At 46.8% G+C, this 22,834-nt stretch overlaps 2 protein-coding genes across 7 annotated transcripts in view; both read left to right on the top strand.

Annotated features, from left to right (window-relative positions):
• Nucleotides 1-7,462, top strand: part of EXOC4 (exocyst complex component 4) — a 380,649-nt gene extending 373,187 nt beyond the window's left edge. For all 3 annotated transcript variants that reach the window (XM_080577978.1, XM_080577977.1, XM_080577979.1), the window contains one exon: nucleotides 6,085-7,462. In XM_080577978.1, the coding sequence (XP_080434104.1) occupies nucleotides 6,085-6,322 (238 nt within the window). In that variant the 3' untranslated portion in view covers nucleotides 6,323-7,462. The remainder of the gene's footprint in view (nucleotides 1-6,084) is intronic.
• A 10,702-nt stretch (nucleotides 7,463-18,164) lies between these two features.
• LRGUK (leucine rich repeats and guanylate kinase domain containing) overlaps nucleotides 18,165-22,834 on the top strand; it is a 50,015-nt gene continuing 45,345 nt past the window's right edge. The window contains exons 1-5 of one of the 4 annotated variants that reach the window (XM_080578040.1): nucleotides 18,165-18,553; nucleotides 19,678-19,785; nucleotides 20,450-20,531; nucleotides 21,589-21,689; nucleotides 22,460-22,552. In XM_080578040.1, the coding sequence (XP_080434166.1) occupies nucleotides 18,377-18,553; nucleotides 19,678-19,785; nucleotides 20,450-20,531; nucleotides 21,589-21,689; nucleotides 22,460-22,552 (561 nt within the window). In that variant the 5' untranslated portion in view covers nucleotides 18,165-18,376. The remainder of the gene's footprint in view (nucleotides 18,554-19,677; nucleotides 19,786-20,449; nucleotides 20,532-21,588; nucleotides 21,690-22,459; nucleotides 22,553-22,834) is intronic. The other 3 variants (XR_013945703.1, XM_080578038.1, XM_080578039.1) reach the window with 3 other exon arrangements.

Here is a 22,834-nt window from a genome sequence, read left to right as displayed (position 1 = left end):
CCCACTAAACCATGTCCCCAGGCACCACGTTCAACCTTTCCTTGAACACCCCCAGGGACGGTGACTCCACCACCTCCCTGGGCAACCCGTCCCAATGCCTGACTGCTCTTTCTGAGAAGAAATGTCTCCTCATTTCCAACTGAACCTCCCCTGGCACAACTTGAGGCCATTCCCTCTAGTCCTATCTCTAGTTATCTGTGAGAAGAGGCCGACCACCAGCTCCCCACCCCTTCCTTTCAGGTAGTTGTAGAGAGCAATAAGGTCTCCCCGGAAAAAAAAAAGGACCTTACTACTGTTGTCTCCAGAACTGGTCCACGTTAATTAAAAATCATGAAAGAAATCTTAAAAAATGATGATCAGGATATGTATTCCCTGGCAGAATAGTGTCCTGAGGGTAATGATATTCCATCCTATGTTTTAGGGCTGTGACTGCATACAGGACTCGAAGGACATGGTTTAAGACAGCCAGTGATTAGAGAGTGGCTGTATGATGTAGCAGGTACCTTCCATCAGCAGTTCCTGTTTTGTTATCTTAAGCTCCTAAGATGGAAAAAGACCCAGCAGCCATACTTGCAGACTCCTGCTTTAAAATGCTGAGCACTGACACGTGTGTGCAAACATCATTGCAGTCTTCATGAGGTGTAGAAATTACAGTAATTGCTGGCTTATGGGGATTTTCCTTTGCTTGGTATTTCAAGTTTTGGGAACTTGCTTTGCAAAATCCTGCATGCTACTGGTTCTCACTCCTGTCCCATCTCCGGGGACAAGTAACCCTCAGCTCCATCCTCAGCTCTTTCCCTTTCCCACCTTGACGTCTCGCGCTCTGCAGACAGAAGAGCCCCATGGGCATCTCTTCGCATTCAATAAGTGCTGGAAATGGATTTCTTCTCTATTACACGAACCGAAGTTACCTCATTTCTTGCTTCCTCCATGTATTTAAATGGGGCGGTTCCACCAAGATCTGCCTGTACCAAAATTCAGTGACTTTATAACTGCAGCTTTGGTCTTTTTTCCTCTTTAAGTGCACGTTCATTGTTCTCTCTTGCATTTTTTTTGCCTAGATTTAGTCTGTAAGTGCTACATACTTAACCTTTTTTACTTTCTTATTTAAGTTCTTATTAGAACATTGTAGAAGTGACTCCCTAATCCCCCAAAAGTGTGGGAGGTAAAGAAAGTACAGAATACTTTTTTTTTATTCCTTTTGGGTAAATCAGCACCCAGATCTAAGTTCTCACCTCGTGAATCTCTTTCTATCTGCATCATTACAGAATGGGCACCCAGCTATATAATGAATGAATAATTAAAGTAAGACTCTTTGTTCTGAAACATCACACTGTTCGTCTGAAGGTCCCTCTGTTAAGAAGAGATCAAGTCATTCTCAGGGAAATCAGAATTTAATTTTGAATTCACCTGGACATCTTTTGAAAAACTTTTCTGTGTGCAGGCCTTGGGTTATAGGTTAACATTAGCATTTAAATGGAGAATGGTATTAATAGCCCTCAGAGGAGCTGGTCTCGTCCTGATTGCCTTTTCAGAGATTTTTTTTCTAAATGAGAGAGCTTCTTTATTTTTGTTCTCTTTCTCCAACAAGAGAGTTCAAGAAACCATCTTTTTTGATACATGTATACTAAAAATGCATCCTTGCAAAATCGATTCATTTTTGGCAACGATGTTTTGTTTTATAATTGGTGTAAAAAATAAAAAGGTTGTGTTAATTGGCTTCAACAGTTTTGATTTGCCCATGGGTTGTTTTTTCCTTGGCTTGGGAACCATTTCCACCTGTGATGTTTGGCCTCATTTATTTGCCTCATTTATTTGCTGTTAGGACGAAGATGTTGTTCGTGTGGTGGTAGATCCTCTGAGCCTGCTGTAGTCAGCAGAAAGAGTACAGTTGTATTTGAGCTTTGCATTAGGCATTATTTGCTCTTAGACGGGTGTTTGTCTTCAAAAAAGCACCAAAAGAATTCAAAGGGTGGTTCAGAAACTTTGGACCCAATCTCGTTGCCGTCAGGCAGAGGAACAGGTCGCACATGGCTAGGCTGGTGGGCTGCTCATTTTCTCTTCATCTTAGGGCACCTTAGACTGTCCTCTACTCCTCACCGTCTCAAAACACGCCATCAACCCCAAGGCTGGTTATAGGGAGGGTTTGGCCAGGTATTTACCCGCCTAAAGGACCAAAGCCTGGCATGCAAATCGATGTTTCCTTCCCCTTACGGCACAGCAATGGTTGGCACTTCCAAAGGAAATCTGGAGAAATCAGGGAGATGCTCTGTATGAACTTGTACCCCATTTATGCATTTGCCATATCAGATGAACTCAACAAGCCCCATCTACACTTCTCAGCATCGTACAAATGAATAATAGCTGAGTAAGGATGCAAACAAAAAGATTTCCCTGCTGAGCCGAGTCACCCAGGTGACTTTGCTCCCATCAGCCGCGTTTACTCAAGTGAGTAACGATTGATGAGATCGGCTTTGATCCGTTCCCTCCTTACCCCAAATATCTGAGTGCTGAGTGGATCTCACAGCCCAAGTCGATGATCAGGTTAGGATACATCAGCTTACGCGTGCTGAGCTGTGCTCACGTGGAAGTCAACCGAAGGCTTGGAAAGCTAATATTTTTTTTGTTAGCTATGCTAATCTGCTATTATTATTTATTAACCCATTTGTCAGATGGTAAAATCAACTTTTGATAAATATTAATTCTTCTCCCTGGTTTTAAATCTCCACTTTAAAACCCAGAGCAGTCTGCCAGCATTTCAGTGAATAGAGATCTCCCTCACCTGTCCATTTATTTCCCCCGTCCCTTACTAACTTGCTTTTCACAACCTCCTCTCGATAATCAAAAGAGCATTTATAATGCCAGGGACAAATACACTTCTGAAAGCAAAATGAAGAGCCTAAATAAAAAATCACAGAACAAGAGGCTCATCCCACTCACTCTTTCATATTTCATTATTTGATAACATCAGAAGATGAGTCCATCAGAGCTGCTTGGGCAAAGGCAAACAGGAGTGTGTCTGATCAATATTTATTAATACTTTCAAAGACAAGGGAGGCAAAGTTGAGCAGACTTCGTAATGGAGTGAATAATTACTCATGCAAATAGGGTTTGGCCGAAGGCAAAGCCATGCCAAAGCGGCAGGTTTTTAATTGCGCCCAATTAAAAATGCATACCTTTTGCTCGCTCGCACTGTCTCGCTCGCTCATCTTCTCTTTTTTTTTTGTATTATTTTGCGGGAAATTTTTAATTAAAAAATAATCTGATCCTGAACCGAGTGACAGATGAATCCGGCGTTTATGAGGTGCAGAATCCTGCGGTAAGCTAGGATTTGGGACAGGCTAACGGAAAGGCAGCCATAAGGACGGGGGGGGAATGACAGGCCTGCACTGCTGAGCCTGACTGATGGTCAGCTTTGGCATCTCAGGAGAGGGATGTGAAGTGGTGTTGGTCACCCAAATGCCCACTGACGTCTTGGCCAGTCCCTGCATTTGGCCATCCCAGAGTCTGAAGAACCAGGGCTGTGGTGCACCCAAGTGTCATTGAGCAGTAGAGACGCAGGGTCAGATGGAGAGATGACCAGAGGGGCTGTGGGCAGGTCGTTTCTTCTCCCTCCTGGTCCCCTGCTCAAGGGAGGAACAAAATTCTGAGTCCACGCAGGGATGGAAATGTTGTGGGAAGCTTTCTGATGGCCACTTACTTGTAGGAACTGGAAACTTTAGCACATAGGAGGCAAAACTGGTAGCACAGCCCCAACCTCAGGTTTCCTCCCTGTTTAATTGCGGTGTTATTTGACATTTTCTGAGTTTATATCTGCCTCGTAGGGAAATAATTAGGAACATTTCAAGTACAGCAGCTCATGCACCTCTGAGAATATGCTTGGGGTTAGGCAGAAGCAGGAAGGATATGTTCTTGCTCCTTCTCTTGAGGTGGTCTGACACCTTGGAAGGCCAAGTCCTGGGCTTCGAGCAGAAACTTGCCACCTCTCAGAGGGAGATACGCCCCAGCCAAGGTACACCCTGTGTCATTTTTTGAAAATGCAGCCAGAGCTGATAAAAGCAAAATCTCGTTTCACATCTGCTCAGCATCAATTCTCTCGAAGTGATCGATGTTTCCTAAGTCATGGTGTTTTCTCTGGCAGCCGTGCTGATTTTTCTCTGTGTTGTGTATAACCGTATTTGAGATATTGCCAATACCCTCAAAGTCAACCTTATATTCGATTCCTGCCTGTGTGTTGAAGCAGCTTTATAAATACCTTGATCTTTTTAGCATGTTGAGGCTAACAGTGGTTCCTGGGCACACGTCGGGGTGCCAGGACGCTGCAGGGCCCAGGGGTAGGCACCTGCCAGGCAAATTTGGGCTCTTGGTTCCTGCAGCATCCCAAATGCAACTGCTTCTGGATGTCGAGTTCAAGCATAAAGGTTACGGGACTATGGCCCAAGGGAGGAACTGAAGTGAAAACTCGGCAGACCTGTCCTTAGACCACTGACCCGCAGGGTTTTGGCAGTCCCTGCCTGTAACTGGATGTCCCCCGAGCTGCTTTAGCTGAGGAATGAGCTGTGTTTTCTGGCTGGGAGGGAGGTTATTGCAGAGCCAGGGTTAGCCAGCCTGAGCTGATGCTGTCACCGCGCTGATGCTTGGAAGAGCCGGGTTTTGGGTCTTGTGCCTACCTGCAAGAGCAGCCAAAATTAAAAGAACATCCAAATTTTGCTGGTTTTGATGCTGGCGACCTGGTCCTCCTTCAGCGCCAGGAGTTTCATAGCCTGCATCTCAACTGCACAGAGCTAGCAGCCTGATTGGTTTTTCATTTCTTATTCAACCCCAAAAGCTATTTTTTGTTTGTTTCTTATGCGTTTTTTATGTGTATCACCCCTTGCACATGCACACTCGCTTCTTCTCTGACCACCCAGCCTGAATCCTATCAGCCCTCATTCTTGGAACTGGTGATTTTGGAGCTCCCCTTCCTCTCGCTGCAAGCCCACGTACTCTTGGCTGTCCCCTATCAGCAGTTACGTAGCTGCAGGTTTTCAACCACAGGAGCAAAGTCTCAGCTCACGGCAGCAGGGGATGTCTTGAAGGAGACAGAGGAGACCAAAATGCAGCGCTCTGAAGCCCAGTAGCCTGGTCAAGACCTGAGACGTCCCAAACACGGGGTTTTGCCACAGCCAGTTACAGTCATTGCTGCGGTGCTTTGCAGTCTGGCAGCACGCTGGATGCTCTGCAGAAGCACAGCTAAGCCAGACCCGAGAGCCTGCAAAGTAAAGAACAAGAGAAATTTAATATGCAGCTCTGCCATGTTTGGCCTGATTGCCGTTTTAATGCAGTCAAAGAGCAGAGAAAGGGAAGGAGGTGATAACTTTTCCTGGAGCCCCTACTCTTGGGTTTTAAATAATTTATTCCACCCAGATCTAAGCATTAGACTGCAGCCTGGCCTTGTCCTCCTACAGAAGCAGGGGCAGTCATGCAGGTGCTGGAAGTTACAGGATTTGGTTGAAACAGTCCTTGCTGCCATGTGGTGCAAGAAAGGAATCTTTTCACTTCTTCCTTGAGCTTTTCGGACCCTTGTTTCTTTACAAGGGTCTGTAACACCAGTATGAATTTATGCCGTCAGCCAACTCCTCTAGAAAGAGGGGTACTTGCCATCCAGGCACCACTTTTTTTGGATTTGAAACCCCAAACAGACCTAACCCCCAGCCAAGCTTCATCGCGTGCTGGAGCTTACTGCAGTGGAGCCGTAGAGGAGAAACTTCCCCTGATCCCTGACCTTATCCTAGGCTCTGCCTTTCAGTTCCCATCATTTGTGCTTTAGATGGAAGAATATGGGAAGCGGGGTGAGTGGGACATGGGCTCCCCTGTGCTTGTACGTGCACACTTGGCATCTCCTGGTGTTCAACAGCATTATCTTTGGGCTTCCTTTGTATACCTAGCAATCCTTCTCTGCTCACGGCACCACTGAATAAAAAGTAACAGCTGATGGTATGCTACAGAAACACTCTACAGGATTCTACCATTCTACAGATGGTTTTTGTGAACATCAAGCCTCAGTGCTCACCAGGGTGGTTTTTTTGTTTGCTTGCTTTTCAGGCAGTATTATGAGATGCTCTACAACACAGCAGACGAGCTCTTAAACCTCGTGGTGGATCAAGGCGTGAAGTACACAGAGCTGGAGTACATCTACGCCCTGAACTTACTCCACCGGAGCCAGACGGGTGTGGGAGACCAAACCACGCAGAATATGAGGCTGCAGAGGTTGAAGGAGATCATCTGTGAGCAAGCTGCTATCAAACAGGCCACCAAGGACAAGAAAATCACCACTGTTTAACTAAGTTGCTCGTCTTCGGTGAGCAGCGGGGGCTGTCTGGTCGCAGGGCCAAGCTTCTGCGTTTCTGTTAAAATTGGTGGCAAAAGCGTGAATCTTCTTGGGTGGTGGCCTGCTAGCGAGAAGGGAAATGCCGTTTGAAATTTGGTTTTGGGGTTCTTTGGGGGGTTTTGATGTGTAATCACGTAATGCTTCCTTAACGCCTTCTCCCAAGAGCGATTGTGCTGCAGGAGGAAGAGGCTTTTTGGCAGAGATGTGGGTGGGATATTGGGCTTTGCTCTGTCGCTGCTGCTTTGCCTTGAGATGCAAGGCAAGCTGCTTTCTCTGGGGGAATGGGAAAAGAGATTTCATTGGGTTAGGCCGGTCTTCGGTGGAAGTTCAGACCACACTAAACAGCACCGTGAGAATTAAGTGCAGATCTGTTGATAACCTGGGATCTTGATGACTTTGAAGCTGTTCCACCACTGTTGCCAGATGGGAAGCCTATTTCAGCTCTGCCTGTACTATTCTAAGTGACAGTTGTAGATGCATTTAGTTTTCTGCTCTTTCCACTGCAAAGAGATCTAGTTGCTTATTCCTACAGACAGTAGTAATAAGCCAGTTCTTGTAGTGGGAGGTGACGTGGGACCATTTGTTTCCACTTCTACTTTTTCATTATCACAGAGCCAGATGGCATCAGTTTCTGCAGCTCATACTGCACTGGATGATGGTGGATGTAGGAGAAAATTGCCAATATAAGGCAACAGCAGAACTTAATTCTCTTTTTCTGAATATATCTTTTGAGTATAGCTTAGCTCAGAAGATATTTTGTAATCACCATTTGATGCACTGGGAGGACGCACAGGCTTACGTAGCTCAGTGCTAATGGTCAGCAAGGGCAGGAGGAGGGTAGATCCCAGCTCTGCAGTATGAAGCAAGCTCGGGTCACCAGTTCTGCCTTGCCACCTGGTAAAAGGCTCTCGGTTCACTGAGGCTGATGAGTTTGTGCCAACCCTCCAAACCAAGAACACACTGCACTTGTATTTGGCAGGTAAATAGTCAGCCCAGCTGGGTTTCACGTCCTGAGATGGGTTCTCTCTCAGCTGTTTAACTGCTTGTGCGTCAGTCTTGAAACTTCAGAATTAAAGGATAATGTAATGACTCCTCGAAGGCTCTGGTGCTTTATTTCTTTAAGAACTTAATTTAGTGATATTTGAAAGACTCTTTTCTGGGTCCAAAGTTATATGGTGTCCTGTGAGGTCCAAAGTCATACGGTGTCCTCTGAGGTTGCATCACTATGGAACTGGTCTTCTGAGTCACTCAGCCTAATCCCCGGCTACCACGGGCCAACTGGACAAGAAGCTTCTCAACCTCCACGTTAAAAGCAGAACGCAGTAGTTCTAAGTCGTTAGGATTTTTTTTCTGATTTCTAGTCTCGTTTTATTCATGAACCTAGTTTTTATTGTGCCAGTACCAGCCATTAACTCCAAGAGTTCCTTCCTTTCCTTGAGGAATTTGCACGTCTAACAAGTGGAGAACGCCATCATGGCCCTGTATGATGATGAGGGCTCTCCCTGGGGTAGCACATGGGGTATGTATTCCCTAGCCCTGGCATCCAAGTTGTGCTGCAGTGAGGATGCAAGAAGGCAGCCTGTTCTGCATCCAGACATGGGAGGATGGAAAAGAAGCTGCTTGGTACATACAAAACAGATTTCAGACCCTTTGAGGTACAGAGATGATGTGTGAGGAGCTCTGAATCCAGACTGGGCCGCTGTGGGCTAGAGTCAAACTATTTTGGATTCCTTTTGTCCTTTATTGTTAATAATCTGAGGCTCTGCCTCATCTTTACATGGCTGATCTTGAGCTTTGCAGTCCACATTTTCCACCCACTGAGCAGCTGTGCTGGTGGGTGCCATGACAGATTGCATGAAAACAAAGAACATTTCGAAAATTTCAAACTTGGGAGTCTTGTTTTCTTCCAAAGTAAATTATTTAAAAGAATCCTCTTTGAACTGCACATCACATTGTCCATCACACCACCACAGGCTGTAAATACAGAGCCCTAGGTCATGTCCATGCACTGGCCTGAGGTGCAAGAAGGCATTTGCTGGCCTGCGTGGTTCAAGAACACCATGGCACGACTGGAGAGAGGAGAGGCAAGGACTTACCCAGATCCTGGTATGGAGAGATTAAAAAGTTTTGCAATTGAGGTAATTGCAGCATATAATTGGCCAGCATCTCCTTGAGTGTTCAGACTCAGTCCTCTCCAATCCTTTACAACAGAAGTTAATATTATTCAGTCTGTATATCATGGCAGTCACACCAAGGGTAAAAAGGGAGTGCCTGAGGCCACAGAGAAAGACATGAGCAGCATGCGGCTTGTTGGAAGCCAGAGCTCAAGCACCTTCTTTCAGCCACCCATTGGCATACTCTGCACAAGCTTTCTTGCTCCACCACAAAAAGATGCTGCCAGAAAGAATCCTCATCAGCTTTTGCAAATCCTTACTGAACATTTTTTCCCTGAAAGGTAACTTTTGAATGCACCATGCTTGCTGTGCCAACAGGTGCTTCAGAAATACAATGTACTCAGTGAAGGCTGTGATTTTGAAGCAAAGAGGACTCCGGATAGCTCATGTTTAGACAATGCACCTAGTTTTGTGTGTGTAGTTTTTAGATCACCCACCGTCTGAGCTGCCTTCCAAGAGAGAGCCTTACATGATCAGCAGGTCCGTCCTCTGTACCGTGCAGTTACGCTTCACAAAACCACCTCCCAGTGAGTTTCCTGCATTATGTGCGTGTCCAGGTAGCAGCGATGACAGGGCAGCAGCCCGCTTGCTACCACAAACCTGGACAATGTGAGCATTGAGGGGACTTTTTCGGCACTAAGCCTGCCTGGAACAAATGGGTCTCCATTGCAAGGGGTCTGGCTTGTGTGTTGGCGTTTGTTGCAATCCTCTCTCGCTAATGGGGGCTCGAGCGCGTGGGGGGAAGAGATCTTTTGGGAACATCTTTTGTTCATTAAGCTGTTACTGTGGGTAGAGTCAAGATGTTTTGTTTAATAGCAAATAACTATTCAGACAACAGGCTGGCTTATCCTCTCACATAGTCCACACGCACACAGTCATACGTACCCATCTGGAGCCCCAGCTGGGAGGCCAAACCCACGGGCGGTACTCACGCACCAGGCGCTTCTAAGTAGGTGTTTGGAAAGTCCCTTGAGAACAAGTTGTCTCATCAGGCGTCTCAATAACCCTGTACTCATCGTCTCCGTATAACAGCCACCCTCTTTGGTGTGGTCCAGGTCACCCGGCCCCATTGCTGGAACCTGTGTGTGCTCATGGTCTTGTGCAGGCTCTGGTTGGCCTGAGTTTATCATTCCTTCAAAGCCAACAGACGCACAAGTCTGAGCGTACCGGCCCTTGGGAAGCTGTCTCACACTTCCTTGCCTGTGTTTACTTTGCCTTTCTTTAGGTATTGGCCTTTGGTAACTACTTCTCCATCCCAGCTTGTGGAACGTACTCACACAAACTCACACAGACAGGGCATTTATAACATATTTAGGGTAAAAGATGGTTTCCTGAAGGGAGAAAACTATGTAAATGTATTGCAAACTGTGCAAAGACCCCAGGAACCCCCTTTACCTTAGACGTGAGCTACGCACAGCTGCACAGCGTGACTTACCCTTCTGCCCTGAAGGAGGGACCCTGTCCTCAGTCTGGGACTTTGTTACGGGACCACGGATGTCAGCGCCGGTTCTGTTCTCTGCACCGCCTCTTGCCTACGGTGGTTTCACAGTCCTGATGTGACCCTGCAAGACACGCACTGCTTTATGGACAAGGCCTAGGCGTTTTGTTTTGTAATGCAACATGAAATGCTACCAGCTCTGCCAGCACTTAGAACGTAATTGTTATACGGATGTGGCCCTTTGGTGCTTAAAGAGACAAGGAAATACTCCTCCAGACCGCAAAGTGAAATATTTTCATGGGAGCTGTAAACGTTCATGAGGGTTTCACAATTTCCTCTTTACAACCTCGTAATCTTTACTGGGTTTTAATTATCGCACTATTTTGAAGCCTATGCCAGACATGGAAGTGGAAGGTAAAGTAAATTATTCCTGTTCCTGCCACGGTTGTGTATCAGTCACCAGCTCGTCCTCTCCCGAGTGCCTCCTCCCTCTTGACAGCTTCTTAATTAAGGATGGTATAAAGCTGTCTGTTCGACAAATACACATACAACTGTATGTATGTACATACTTATATACATACCCGTATATATATAAGCCCCTAGAGATACCGTGGCATGGGTCCCCTCGACCCCATAAGCTGCCATAGATGTGGTGAGCGCAGCCACTCAGGGAAAGCAGCGGCTGGAAAGGTTTGCAGAGGAGTGAGGCTCTCTTTCTGCCTTTTATTGGCTGTGCTTTATTTTATTAGCACGAGTCGTAATTGCAAATTTCTTTTTCAATGTGGCACATTGCAATAAAGGGGAGGGCACTCAGACAGGGAGCGGGGGAGAGCTGCCAAGAGGAAATTAGTGTTGCAGTAATGTCAGTCCTATTGCTCTCGGGCAAACGGGGAAGGTTTTTTGAGATGGGGACAGGGAGTTGGTCATTTCACTGAGCTGAGATATGGAGACGTCACACAAATGACCATTAGCCACTCGCACACCGATCCCCAGTCGTGGGGATGAATTCCCACAGCGGGAACACGCAGTGCTCCCCAAGCCTCATCCATCGCCACAGCCCTCAGCCACAAAGCTGACTGTGCTCTCATTTCAAGAATTTATTACCCAAAGCTTAGATTTTTTTTTTCCCCACTGCACTTTAAATACCCAGTGACCCATATCAATTATATCACAGTAGCAACTTGAGCCTCGGGCAAGGCTGGGTGTCCACTGCTGAACATGTGCATAGCAGGGGATGTTCTGCCCTACAGAGTTGGAGCTCAAAAATAGCATGATGGATGATAAACTTGAAAGGAAACCAAGATGCAGGGAAGTCAACTGATGCTCTCCAGGCCACGGTCCCTGGAGGATCAGCCCTGCTCTCACTGCTGGGCAAAGCAACCCTGTAAATCCGAGCCAGAGCTGCCTGTGCCCTGCAGTTCACATCTTACCTTTCTGCTTCAAATGGGGAGCGTGCTCAGAAATGAGGCGTTCTGTTTTATTTTATTTTATTTTCCTTCCTTTTTGCTGATTGAAACTAACAACTGAGCCAGGAATACAAAATTAGGTGGCTGCGGCCAGCATATAATCATTACATTTGCTTTTGGATAATCTGTGTGGAATTCATCAGGAGCGATTTATTGGGAAGTTCATTGCATCGGTGTTCATTATTTACTTTGTTAGGCTTGGGCACAGTGGCAATCAGTGAAGAAAATTGGACAGTTAGGGCCTTGGACTTCAGTATTTGTAATTTCCTCCAGCGAGTTGCAGCATGAAATATATTCGGCGCAGACGAATCACTCCTCTGTGTGTTCAGCGTGCGCATCCGGGGGCACTCGGCTATCGGTGTGGCTCTGACAATGAAGAGGCAAAAGCAGGTTTGTGGAAAAGAAAAGAGAACTAAGAAGCAGCCTGAATCACAACCCTGGTGGTGGGCGCTTCCAGAGGCCTGCGGTGACTGTAGGCCCCAGCCATCAGCTGTCCCGTGCTACCTGCAGTGCTTCTCCAGCAGCGTTTGCTGTCAGCGTCTTCATTCCCCCACACTCAGGGACAGTCTGCCAGGCACCTCAAGTCCCCTGTGGTGTCTGTCCCGTTCCCAGGACGGTGGCACATCCCTGCCACCAGCAGCACAGGACCAGAGGAGAGCAGAGCAGCCGGGGTGTGAGGGGCTGGGCGCAGACGGTGTGGGATGGGGTAGGGGAGAGCTCATCTCCAAGCTGGGACAGACCTTACAGGAGGGGAAATGCTGCAGCCTTGTCCTCACAGACAAAGTCCCCATCGGGCTCTGACTGGCATTAAGGTGAGGAGCTAAGGAGAGACAGAAAGAGAGACCTGACACCACCTCGAAGATGCTTAAGGCCATTGCCACACCTTGAGTGCTGTGCTCAGCTTTGGGCCCCTCAGTACCAGAAGGACATCGAGGCCCTGGAGCGTGTCCAGAGAAGGGCTACGAAGCTGATGGAGGGCCTGGAGCACAAGTCCTGTGAGGAGCGGCTGAGAGAGCTTGGGTTATTTAGTCTGGAGCAGAGGAGGCTCAGGGGAGACCTTAGTGCTCTCTGCAACTGCCTGAAAGGAAGGGGTGGGGAGCTGGGGTCGGCCTCTTCTCACAGGTAACCAGTGATAGGACCAGAGGGAACGGCCTCAAGTTGTGCCAGGGGAGGTTCAGGTTGGAAATGAGGAGACATTTCTGTCAGAAAGAGCAGTCAGGCGTTGGGACGGGTTGCCCGGGGAGGTGGTGGCGTCACCGTCCCTGGGGGTGTTCAAGGAGAGGTCGGACATGGCACTTAGGGACGTGGTTTAGTGGGTGACATTGGTGGTAGGGGGATGGTTGGACCAGATGATCTTGGAGCGCTTTTCCAACCCTAATGATTCTAGGATTCTACGATTTTCCACACGGGGACAGCGCCGAATTCAGGGATGGGCCCCAGGCCAGCAGGCAGCCTGCTCTGCCGTGTCCCCCACCACGCCACTCCCCAGTGGAAATGCTCAGGAAGGAGCAGCAAGAAACACGAGAGGATCACGGGGAAGCAAGTAAACCCAACCCACAGGCTAGGACAAATTTAGGAAATTTGGCGGTGGTCCCAGCAGGCTGAATAGCAAAGCTCAGGGCTAAGCTGACCGGGAGGTGGGGAGCCAGCACACACCTCTGCCCCATCCCCGTAAAAGCCAGGGCCTGCAAAGTTGGTTTAGGCATGATTCCGGAGGCGTGCAGGATGCCTGATTTACACCTGGCTTCTCTTCCTGCTCAGCACCTTCCTCGGCACCATTTTGGGTTTCCCCGTTTCCCCTTCAGCCAGTCAGGTTCTTTTATTGCCTGGCGCTTCTCGGTGGCTCACCGAGTGAGTTCGTGTGGGGCTTTTGCAACTGCAAAGTGCTGCCGGAGTGCCAGGGCTGCCCATAAATCTGCTTTGTACGTGGCACGTAGTTGGGAGCTGATTGTTTTCATAATTGAATTGTAAATCAATGTATTTAAGGCCAGCGTTTGCCGTTAACGCTTCTGAGTATGAAATGCTCTCTCTGTCGATATTGGGAAAGTTTTATTAGGATAATAACTGCTGATTTAGAGCTTCAATTCTGGATTTTTTTCACATGTTCGGTTCAGTGTTTGCTGTTCCAGAGTCAGGAGAGTTTGGGGAACGGTTCATGCCACAGCCACACACCATCTGAAACGCAGTAACATGAGCTTGGATGCGTGGGGGACATCTCGCACCCTTCGTGCCACGTCAGGCCCTTTGGGCACTCTCAGGGAGCAGCAGATGAACGAGTTCTCCTTCATTAGCAGAACTGGGTCACTTCCCACCTGGCCGAACCACTCCAATCCCCTCCCTGAGCTTTAAGCTTGGGAAGCTGAGTGCAATGTCTCCTCTAGACATGCTTTTGGTATCGCGGCCACCTCAAGCAACTGCCCTTCACCAGGCCAGGCTGGCCGTGGTGTGGGTTGCCCTTTGTCTTACCCTCCTCCTTTCTCATTCCCCTGGTCGAACATCAGCCCAGAAGATTTACCTCTCCTTGGTGCATCCTGAAATCCCCCTTCTCACATGAAGAGCAGGACTGTGTCAGAGGAGGCTATGAATAACTGAGCCTGCATCCCGAGCTGTGCTCATTAATCACTCAGAATTGAAGCCCAGGCGTTTAGGGGAGCTGTAAAAGTCCCTCATCTGCATGATTAGCTCTTTCCCAGTTGATGACAGAAGGACGCTCTTTGAACAGTTACTCCGTTTTTAATGATTCCTCAAACGTGAGTAGGTTGCCCCAAAAGCACTGGGCAAACAGACACAGCCCCTTGTGCCATCCAAGCCCTTTCCTTTAGTGGATTGAGAGAGTCCACAACTCTGAGTGCACAGAGGTCGGATGAGGGGGACACAGAGACATCTGTGGGCACACTGCCATCACCGCCCATGGAAGGGCCACCTACCCCTGCTGTGTGCTGACCATGGAGGAGAGAAAGGTTGAGTAAGAGAGGCTGGGGCACTGAGATGGCAATGGGAAGCTGCAGAGGACTCCTTACAGGTGGTTGGTCAAGTATGGAGGCAGCTAGTGACATTGACCCTGACAGATCTGCTGTAGCTTGGTCAGCAGATGCTCCTTCGCCTCCACAGATCAATGCAAGCATGGCTCCATCACCCACCACCATCCCGTCGATGCCACATGCACAGTGAGGTGAAGGCTTCACCCTGGCGTGGTGAAGGCTGCCAGCGCGTGGGCTCCAGTTGGATCTAACGCCTGCTGAGATGCTAATAAAAAGCAGTTCATGGGAGGTGTTTGAAAATGACTTACATTTACTTAATTACTGCGAAACCTCCCACCCTGCTCACCTAACAGCCTCAAAGGCACCAGCCCTAAAAAAAAACCGACAAGTGCCAGGGAAATGGTACCCACCAGGACTGTGGACAAGCTGGAGCTAAAAAGTGATGGCAGCTCCTGGGGACAAAGAGGGATGAAGAGGAAGCAGAGGGAAGTTTCCCTCCCTCAGCACTGGGCACAAATCTAAGGCATAAAAATAGTTGTTGCTCGTGGCAGAAGGTGGACAGATAGTGTTTGGCCATTTGGGGCGGCCATGGTAAGTTGTTAGGGTGGCATTTACTCTGTGTGATTCCTGGGGGAAAAGGACAAAACTACCATTACCACCTAGGCATTTTTCCCCCAAATCTGATTCTTTGTTTCATAGCCCCATTCAGGAACAATCTGTCTCCAGCCCAAAATATGTAAGGCTCATTTCGCTCCCGTTGCCGTCCCCTGTGGAGAGGGGTCTTGAAGGAGCCATTTCAGCTCAGAGCACCCGAGCAGGCAGCCGGTTCCTGCACTGCCAAGCCAAACAGATGGGGTGGGGAGGGGACAGGGAGGAAAGACAAGCGTGTTTCTGAGGTTCTAATAATCCCTTCTCCTGTCTGAATCCTCACAAATCCCAGTGGAAGGGCAGGCATTTTCCAGATGGTAGGAAATAAACTCTGGGAGACTTCCACGCAGAGAACTCATTAGCCCTGCTGGCTCTGCTCCAAGCTCGATGGCAGCCCGTGTAGACTGTATTTGGACCTGCCCTTTTTTTATCATCTGTTCCCATGAAATCTCCAGCCCCATCTTATACAGACAAGCTGCCCAGCTAGCTATTAATTTGATTACGTGTGGCCTTTGCCTCTTGGAGAGCTTGGAGCTCAGGCAAATATCTTCCCGCAGACCTACTGCACACTAATCCGAGCATCTCAGCTGCCTTCACGCCTCCCGTCTGCTCGCCTCTCATCTGATGTTAAGCTGCCTGTGCAGAGTCTGGGGAACAAAGAGGTATTTGGAGGGAGGCATTGCATGCACATGCATGCAGAGGGATTTAAGCCCAGCCACAGCCAAATGTTACTACCGTGCTTTGCACAGGGTGCAGTGGTGGTCTCGGTCGTGCCACACATCCCTTACACCCCACAAACCAGGGTGTTTCTGATGCTGTAGGTGTTTCTGGCTGCAGTAGTGACCTGGCTCGGCAGGTAGTGTGCTCCTCTTTGTGTGGTTGCTGGATGTCAGACAGCCAAAGTTGTCATCTACGGTAAGAGTTAGTCTGCATTTTTTTTTCTCTCTGAAACTTCACAGCTGTTCCATAGCACAAAGCTCGCCCAGCTTGCAGATAGTTCGAAGCCTTGTAACAGTCCTTTGAACAAGCCCCACTGAAAGACAGCTGTTTCTGCAACTCAGCTGGGTTAAAAGTGTCCCGCTTCCCTTGGGGGTGACCCGAGTGCCCTCTGTTTTAAAACATGGGACGCAGGGTAAGAAAACCCTCATGCCGGTTGAAAGAGATGGCGGGACTGTCCTGTTTCATTGCAGCAGTGTTTTACACCCAGGAAGATGTTCAGAAGAGGTTTGTGCATTGTAAGGCTCCATGTACAAAGTGGTATTTTTCAGGTTTGCAGTGAGCGGCTGTTTGTACAGGCTCAGCTTTTGCTGTCTGTGTTGGCTGATCACAGAATCATAGAATCATTAAGGTTGGAAAAGACATCCAGAATCATCTGGTCCAACCATCACCCTACTATCAATGTCACCCACTAAACCATGTCCGTAAGTACCAGGTCCTGATGGTGTTCCTGTGCTTGTTGGACAGGGATGGCAGCAGACAGCCAGGGCAGAGTGGCTCGCTAAATGGGGTTCTGTCCTCCTAAGATAGGGGAGGGTAGGGTAGGGTAGGGTAGGGTAGGGTAGGGTAGGATGGGATGGGATGGGATGGGATAGGATAGGATAGGATAGGATAGGATAGGATAGGATAGGATAGGATAGGATAGGATAGGATAGGATAGGATAGGATAGGATAGGATAGGATAGGATAGGATAGGATAGGATAGGATAGTTCAGCTGGAAGGGACCTTCAAAGATCATCAGTTTCAACCGCCTGACCACTTCAGGGCTAACTGAAAATTAAATAATATTAATGAGGGCATTACCCAAATGCCTCTTGAACACTGGCAGGCATGGGGCATCAACCACCTCTCCAGATAGCCTGTGCAGTGTTTGACCACCTTCACTGTGGTCATACATCCCCGGCTGCTCTCCTCAAGCAGCTCCTGCTCTTCTTTGTAGCTCCGGTGATTCCGAAATTGTTCTCCTAGGTCACAACAAACCCAAAAGGCTCCCAAAACCATGGATATTCCTGGTTAGGACCCATCCTTCCCTGACAGAATTTTCCCTCTTTTCATGGTCTCTCCAGCCCACACCTTTGCTGCCCTCCCCTGAGCACAGTCCTAGCCATGTCCCATCTGGAAAGGAGCCACTTCAGGACAGTTGCTGTACCCAGAGGGCTCTGGGAGGAGGCACAAGGCGCTTAGTGGAAAAGGAGTAAATGTCATTAAGGGTTTTAACGTTTATGGCCAGTGAGATAATGAAGGAAGGTAATTTGGGGTAGCTTTATTGCAGTTATCATAATGTTTCCCTGAAGCACAGAGATAAAAGTCAGTGGATGGTGTCCATAAGGAGTTTTTATGTCCTTTTTTTCCTTTTTTTTTTTTTTTTTTTAAGCAAGAACTGGTGCAATCAAAGATGGGTGTCCTTTTATGAACACAGGTGGAGAAGGCAGCTATGTGACACTGAAAAACAAAATTACAAGACTCTCAAGGCTCAGCTGGCTGTCCTGACCCACATTGCAGACCCATTGCAATCAGCAGGAATCTGCAGTCTCCAACATTAAATTGTTTTACCATGAGGAGCTGTGCTTTCCTCGTGTTTATCTCACAGAGACCTGTATTTGCAGACATCCTGAGAGATCGCTCTTCCTCCCCTCCTTTTCTTTATAGGGTTACTTTCTCATTTTACCCTATTTTGCAGCATAAAAACACTCAGTAGATGACAGACTAGGAACTGAGGAGGACTGAAATGGGGAAACAAGTAACTTTTTCTTTGAACTGGAAGTCAGGACCACTGTGACCACATCCAACCATGCTGGACACATTTACTCTTGTTATAGCGCATTGAGCAAAGCTGCCATCTCAACAAAGCCCCTTTTGGCCTGGGGCTTTGTGGGTGGGTAACAGTGCCCTGAATATTATTTGTCTGACAGTAGTGATGTTGTGTCTTGATCTGCAACACACAAACAGAGGCGCTGCCCTGGTGTGGAAGAGTGAGGAAGGAGCAAGCAGGACAAGCGCTGTGTGAGGAGACCTGAGGAGAGTGCCTGTGAGGCGGACTACAACTCCCAACATGCCCCGCAGCCTGACTAATAGGGTGAGGCAGGCGTAGAGAACTACAACTCCCAGTGTGCACCGCGGCGCCAGCCGCTTTCTTATTGGCTGGCTGTCCCGCAGGCGGGAGCGGCCCTTCTCCCGTCTCCTTGACAACGGGCAAGCAAACAAGATGGCGGCGGCCGGGGCCTGGGGGTGACGGGGCGGACCGGGGGGCGAAGCGCTCTTAAGGGAGCCTCCTCCGCGTCCCCCATCCTTCTCTCAGCTCATGGTGGGGGACGAGGAGAAGCGGGGAGAGGACGGCCTCGGGGAGCTGCCCCTTTCCTCTCAGGTGCCCTCCCACCCCTCAGAGGGGGTCCCCGAGGGGCCCGGCCTGCTGCAGCGCAGCTCCCCTCACCGGGAGGAGGAGGACGACGATGAGGAAGAGGAGTCGCGGCCCGCAGAGGTTCTGCTCGGCGCTCTGCAGCTATTTGGGGAGGGCTGTGCACACGGGGGGGATGTTCTTCCCCTCCCTCATCGCTCAGCGTAGTTGGGGAAAAGAGGGGGAGGCGGTGGGGGCACAAGGTTTCAATTTCTCACCTCCCCAAAAAGTGAGTTTGGTGTTTTCATCACTTCTGCCTTTTTTTTAAGGGTCCCTTCAATCCCAGCTGTGCCCAGGATAGTTCTGGATTGCCTTATTCTTCTCCTTATCCTGTAAAGACTAAGGCTAAACTAACATATGCATCACCAAATTAACCCCCTTTGTATATGCTCAGCCCCAAGATTCAATAAGTCCCAAGCGAATTTGTTTTGCCTTCTCTACTGGCCTCTAAAGTATCTGCTGCCACTGCATTATCACCTCATATTTTTACCTAGTGGAAATATCTCTGTAGTCTCCATTGCTATGACATGGAGGTGTTATAATTTGGGTGATTACCATTTGAAACATTATTTATCCTGGTCCGTAGATTAGCAATTGTTTTGTGACTTCTCCCAGCTCCTAGAAATTTCACAAGCCATTGGCTTATTTTCTCATTAAATCTACGCAGTGGTTCATTAGTGCCATCTGTCAAGTAGCCTCTTTGGCAAAGACAGCTCTCCGAAGCGCTAGCTGCTCATGCTGAACAAATTTAAAGGGCCTCCAATAATGTATGTATTGGGGTACAACGCTGGGGTTGTGTTAGTGCAGATTTGCTGAGATGTTAACATCCATAATCAGCGTGAGTTTCATGGCTCAACATCTCTGAAAGCAGGTCCTGCTTAGTGCTGTGCGTGTAAACCAGGAGGTTAAAAAAATACCAACAAAAAATGTTGAAAAGATTGACTGTGAGCGTTTTTCAGTGTCTAGAGGTAGTACCTGACGTGTTTCTATTTATCAGTTTTGAGGGCTCTATTCATCATTCTTCCTAATGTGTAGTGCCTTAACAAGGTGATGGAGCACTGAAAGCAGCACTTGACTGAGGTCTTCTATTAAACTCTGTTCCCAGTTGCATCCCAAGCAGCACCTAGACTCTATAGAGTGGAATTTTATTTCATAAATCTCCTCTAAATCCATTTCTCTCCCTTCCTCTCCTTGCTGGTATGTTATAGGATCAGTTGGAAGGAGTGTTGGATGAAGACACTGTGGCTGAGGGTCTCCACAAGCTGGGGCGCTCAGCCCCTGGTACTGAATACGTTTACCTTAATTTGTCACTTTCAGTAAGTACAAGCAAAGAACGTCATTGTGAAATGCTTTTCTGCTCAAAGATTTATTCCTTGGAACAACAAATAGTTGTTCTGGTTAAGTAATATTAATAAAATAAATAAATAAAACAGATTTTTGGTCTCTACCCGTTAATGCTATCTCATGTACGTGGGACATTTGACAAGGCACAGCATAGCTCCTGCTGACAGCTGCTATATCGCTACTGTTCTTTTCACTTTGTAGCAGTAGTAAGATTTTTCCATACCCAATCTTTAGGTTTGGAAATGTATCTTCCTGCTTTAGTCAGCTAGGGAAAAAATAGAGGGACGTGCTTAACATCTAAGAATGCTGCATTCGGTGTCTTCTGGTCAGAAGGTTAAAACAGTTGTGTCGTCTTAAATATTTCTTGCTGCAGGCCCTGATTTTCTGGCATTTTTCCTGGCTACAGCTCTCTCTCGTGATGGTGTTTTAAAGTCTTTTGACATCTTTTGCATTCGTGGCTGGTCTATAGGCATAACATAACTTTCAGTATATGTCATCCAGCTCTGACAGATCCAGCTGGAGGGACCTTGTGGCACCTCTTCAGCGTCTCCTGATCGTGCATCTCCAAGGAGATCTTGGAGAGCAGGGTGAGGTATTACAGCTAGTTATTAAAGTCTCTCTGCATTATTTTTCCAGGGTCGTGAGTTAAGTGACATTAACATTCTCTCCAGATACGTTCACCTACAGAAGTTGGAACTTTCATATAATAAAATTAATGGTATGTAGTAGATGCACTAGTAAACTCTTGGGTTGTGAAATCATTTAAGATGAGAAATGCAGCGTACCATGTAGGCTTAATATCACGAAGCCTGGTCTACAATTTAATGGCATAACTACTCTGGCTCTACAGACTGAGGCAATGGCTAGATCTTCTTGAGAATGATGCATGGACTGTTCAGACAGCTGCACCAGCATATGCTGATCAGCGGGAACGTGGAGATTGTTGTCCAGTTTATTATCCAAAACTAAAATGCAAGCAAGCGTGGCAATACGAGATTAAGGTTGAGAACATGGAAGTGTCATAGTATGTAAAATTATGAGTGGTACAGTCTTGCAAGCCTTGAGCTTTGCTTCCTCAAAGTTTTCCATTGATGGCAAAATGTAACAAATTGTACCCTGAGTTTAGAAAGGTAACTATCGGAGACTGCAGTTAAATCCATCCTTTTCTACTCCTTTCCTCTCCCTTGTACCCCCGACTCTTTTTAATATATTTTTTTTTTTTAATTTAACTTGATAAGGAATGAGCTGTGGTGGCAGCCTGTTACGTTATTCCTTTCAAGTTCATTTTACTTGAGGTGTGAGAGTCTGGTCGTAGCAGCACCTTTGTAAGGTCCACATCTCCGTGCTCACTTTATTAACAGTTTGTCTGTGAAGGCTAGGTCTGAATAGAGCAGGGATTTTTCCTTACAAGTAGTCGTTTAGTCTTCAGGAGTGACTCAAATACTTTTCTCTAATAATTAATAAGTTAGAGTGGAGGTAGTATCTGTGTCACTTTAAAGGGAACTAGAGTGTAACACTAAATAGACGAATCAGTTTACATAATGGACATTTAATGTAGGATTTGAATGTTTATTCTTCATGTTTTAGTAACCATCTTTCTTCTAGTGCAGGGTAATAATATACCTCACTTCTGCATTTCAAACACTGCTTTCTAAAGGTGTAATCACAAGTTGATTTCTGATTGCTTTTTGCCATAATTATCACATCTTGACATGATGATCTCTGCATTTACCTATGCATTCATGTAAAGGATTTGGCATTTGTTTTGTTATTAGATCTTTCTTGTATCAGTCAGATGCCTTACTTACTACAACTGAATGCTTCCAACAATGAACTGACTACATATTTCGGTTTTAAGCCACCAAAAAATCTCAAGGTAAGTTGAAAAAAAAAAAAGTTAAAGGTTTAAATTCAAAATGATTTTCTAAATCAAATTTAGATGTTAGATTTGGATGGGTGCAAAAGCAGAGTTTTAACCTTTCTTTTTTTTCTTTCTTTCTTTGTCATTTCAAGAGTTTTTCCAAATGTTTAGGTATTTTTATTATTTTTTTTTTCTTGTTATTATCATTTTTATTTCAGTCTTTTATTTTCTTTCACATTCTGAATCCCAGCATGCCCTGGGAAGGTGCATTGTGCAGCTGACTGTTCTAGGCAGGGCTAATCTTAGCCAGAGTTTTTTCCTTGCTTGCCAAATTCATCAGACTTTTAGTGGGATCGGTTCCTGCCTTTCAAACTGACTGGTGCCAATTGCTAACGTGAAACATGTAATTAAAGTGTAGCTTTATGCTATTCTTCTCTTTGCTGTTGTTTTTTTTGTAGCCCACATTGGGTTATAAAGAGCAGGATGTTATTTCAAAATACAGCCTTTGTATATTTGTCTTCTCCATCTTTTTTTTAATATGTACACATAACTGCAGGGCCATTAACGATAATGTTGTCGAAAAGATAGCACAATTTTGGAAGTTCCCAAAGTTTGAATTCTGTGTCAGAAAGAAGAGCCTTTCTGTTTACTTTCAAACATTAATATTAATGTTCCTCTTATTTCCACACCCTTGATCACAAGTCTAATGTGACAGCCATTTAGTTTCACAAGACAGCTGTAAGTGCTGAAGAAAAAAAAGTAACTTTGTCTCCTTTTCTCCTCAGGAGGTAGATTTTTCATACAATCAAATACCTAAAATGCAGGATTTGTCAGCATACCAGGCACTTACTAAACTCTTGCTGGACTGTATCCTTTGTGTAAGAAAAGTTGCTTGTTTGTTTTTTGAACAACGTTTTGCTTCAAATAGATACCTGTGTTATTTGTTGTGTTTTTTTTCTTAATGTCAGGTTTTCCTTGAGAAGTGAGTTTAAACATGGTGATGAAACTGATATCCATTTATTTAAGCACGCGTGGTGTTAAAGGTGCTCGTGTAAATAAGGTCTTAGTCTGCCAGAGAAACACAGAAAACCCTCTGCTTTGGGTCATGTAAAACTGAGAATGTGACATGTCACACTGTCTTTGCATAGCAGAGATAATAA

Source organism: Anser brachyrhynchus, assembly GCF_964034855.1.
Source record: "Anser brachyrhynchus genome assembly, chromosome: 1".
In the NCBI taxonomy this organism is placed as follows: domain Eukaryota; kingdom Metazoa; phylum Chordata; class Aves; order Anseriformes; family Anatidae; genus Anser; species Anser brachyrhynchus.
This window is presented reverse-complemented; position numbering and strand designations above follow the sequence as displayed.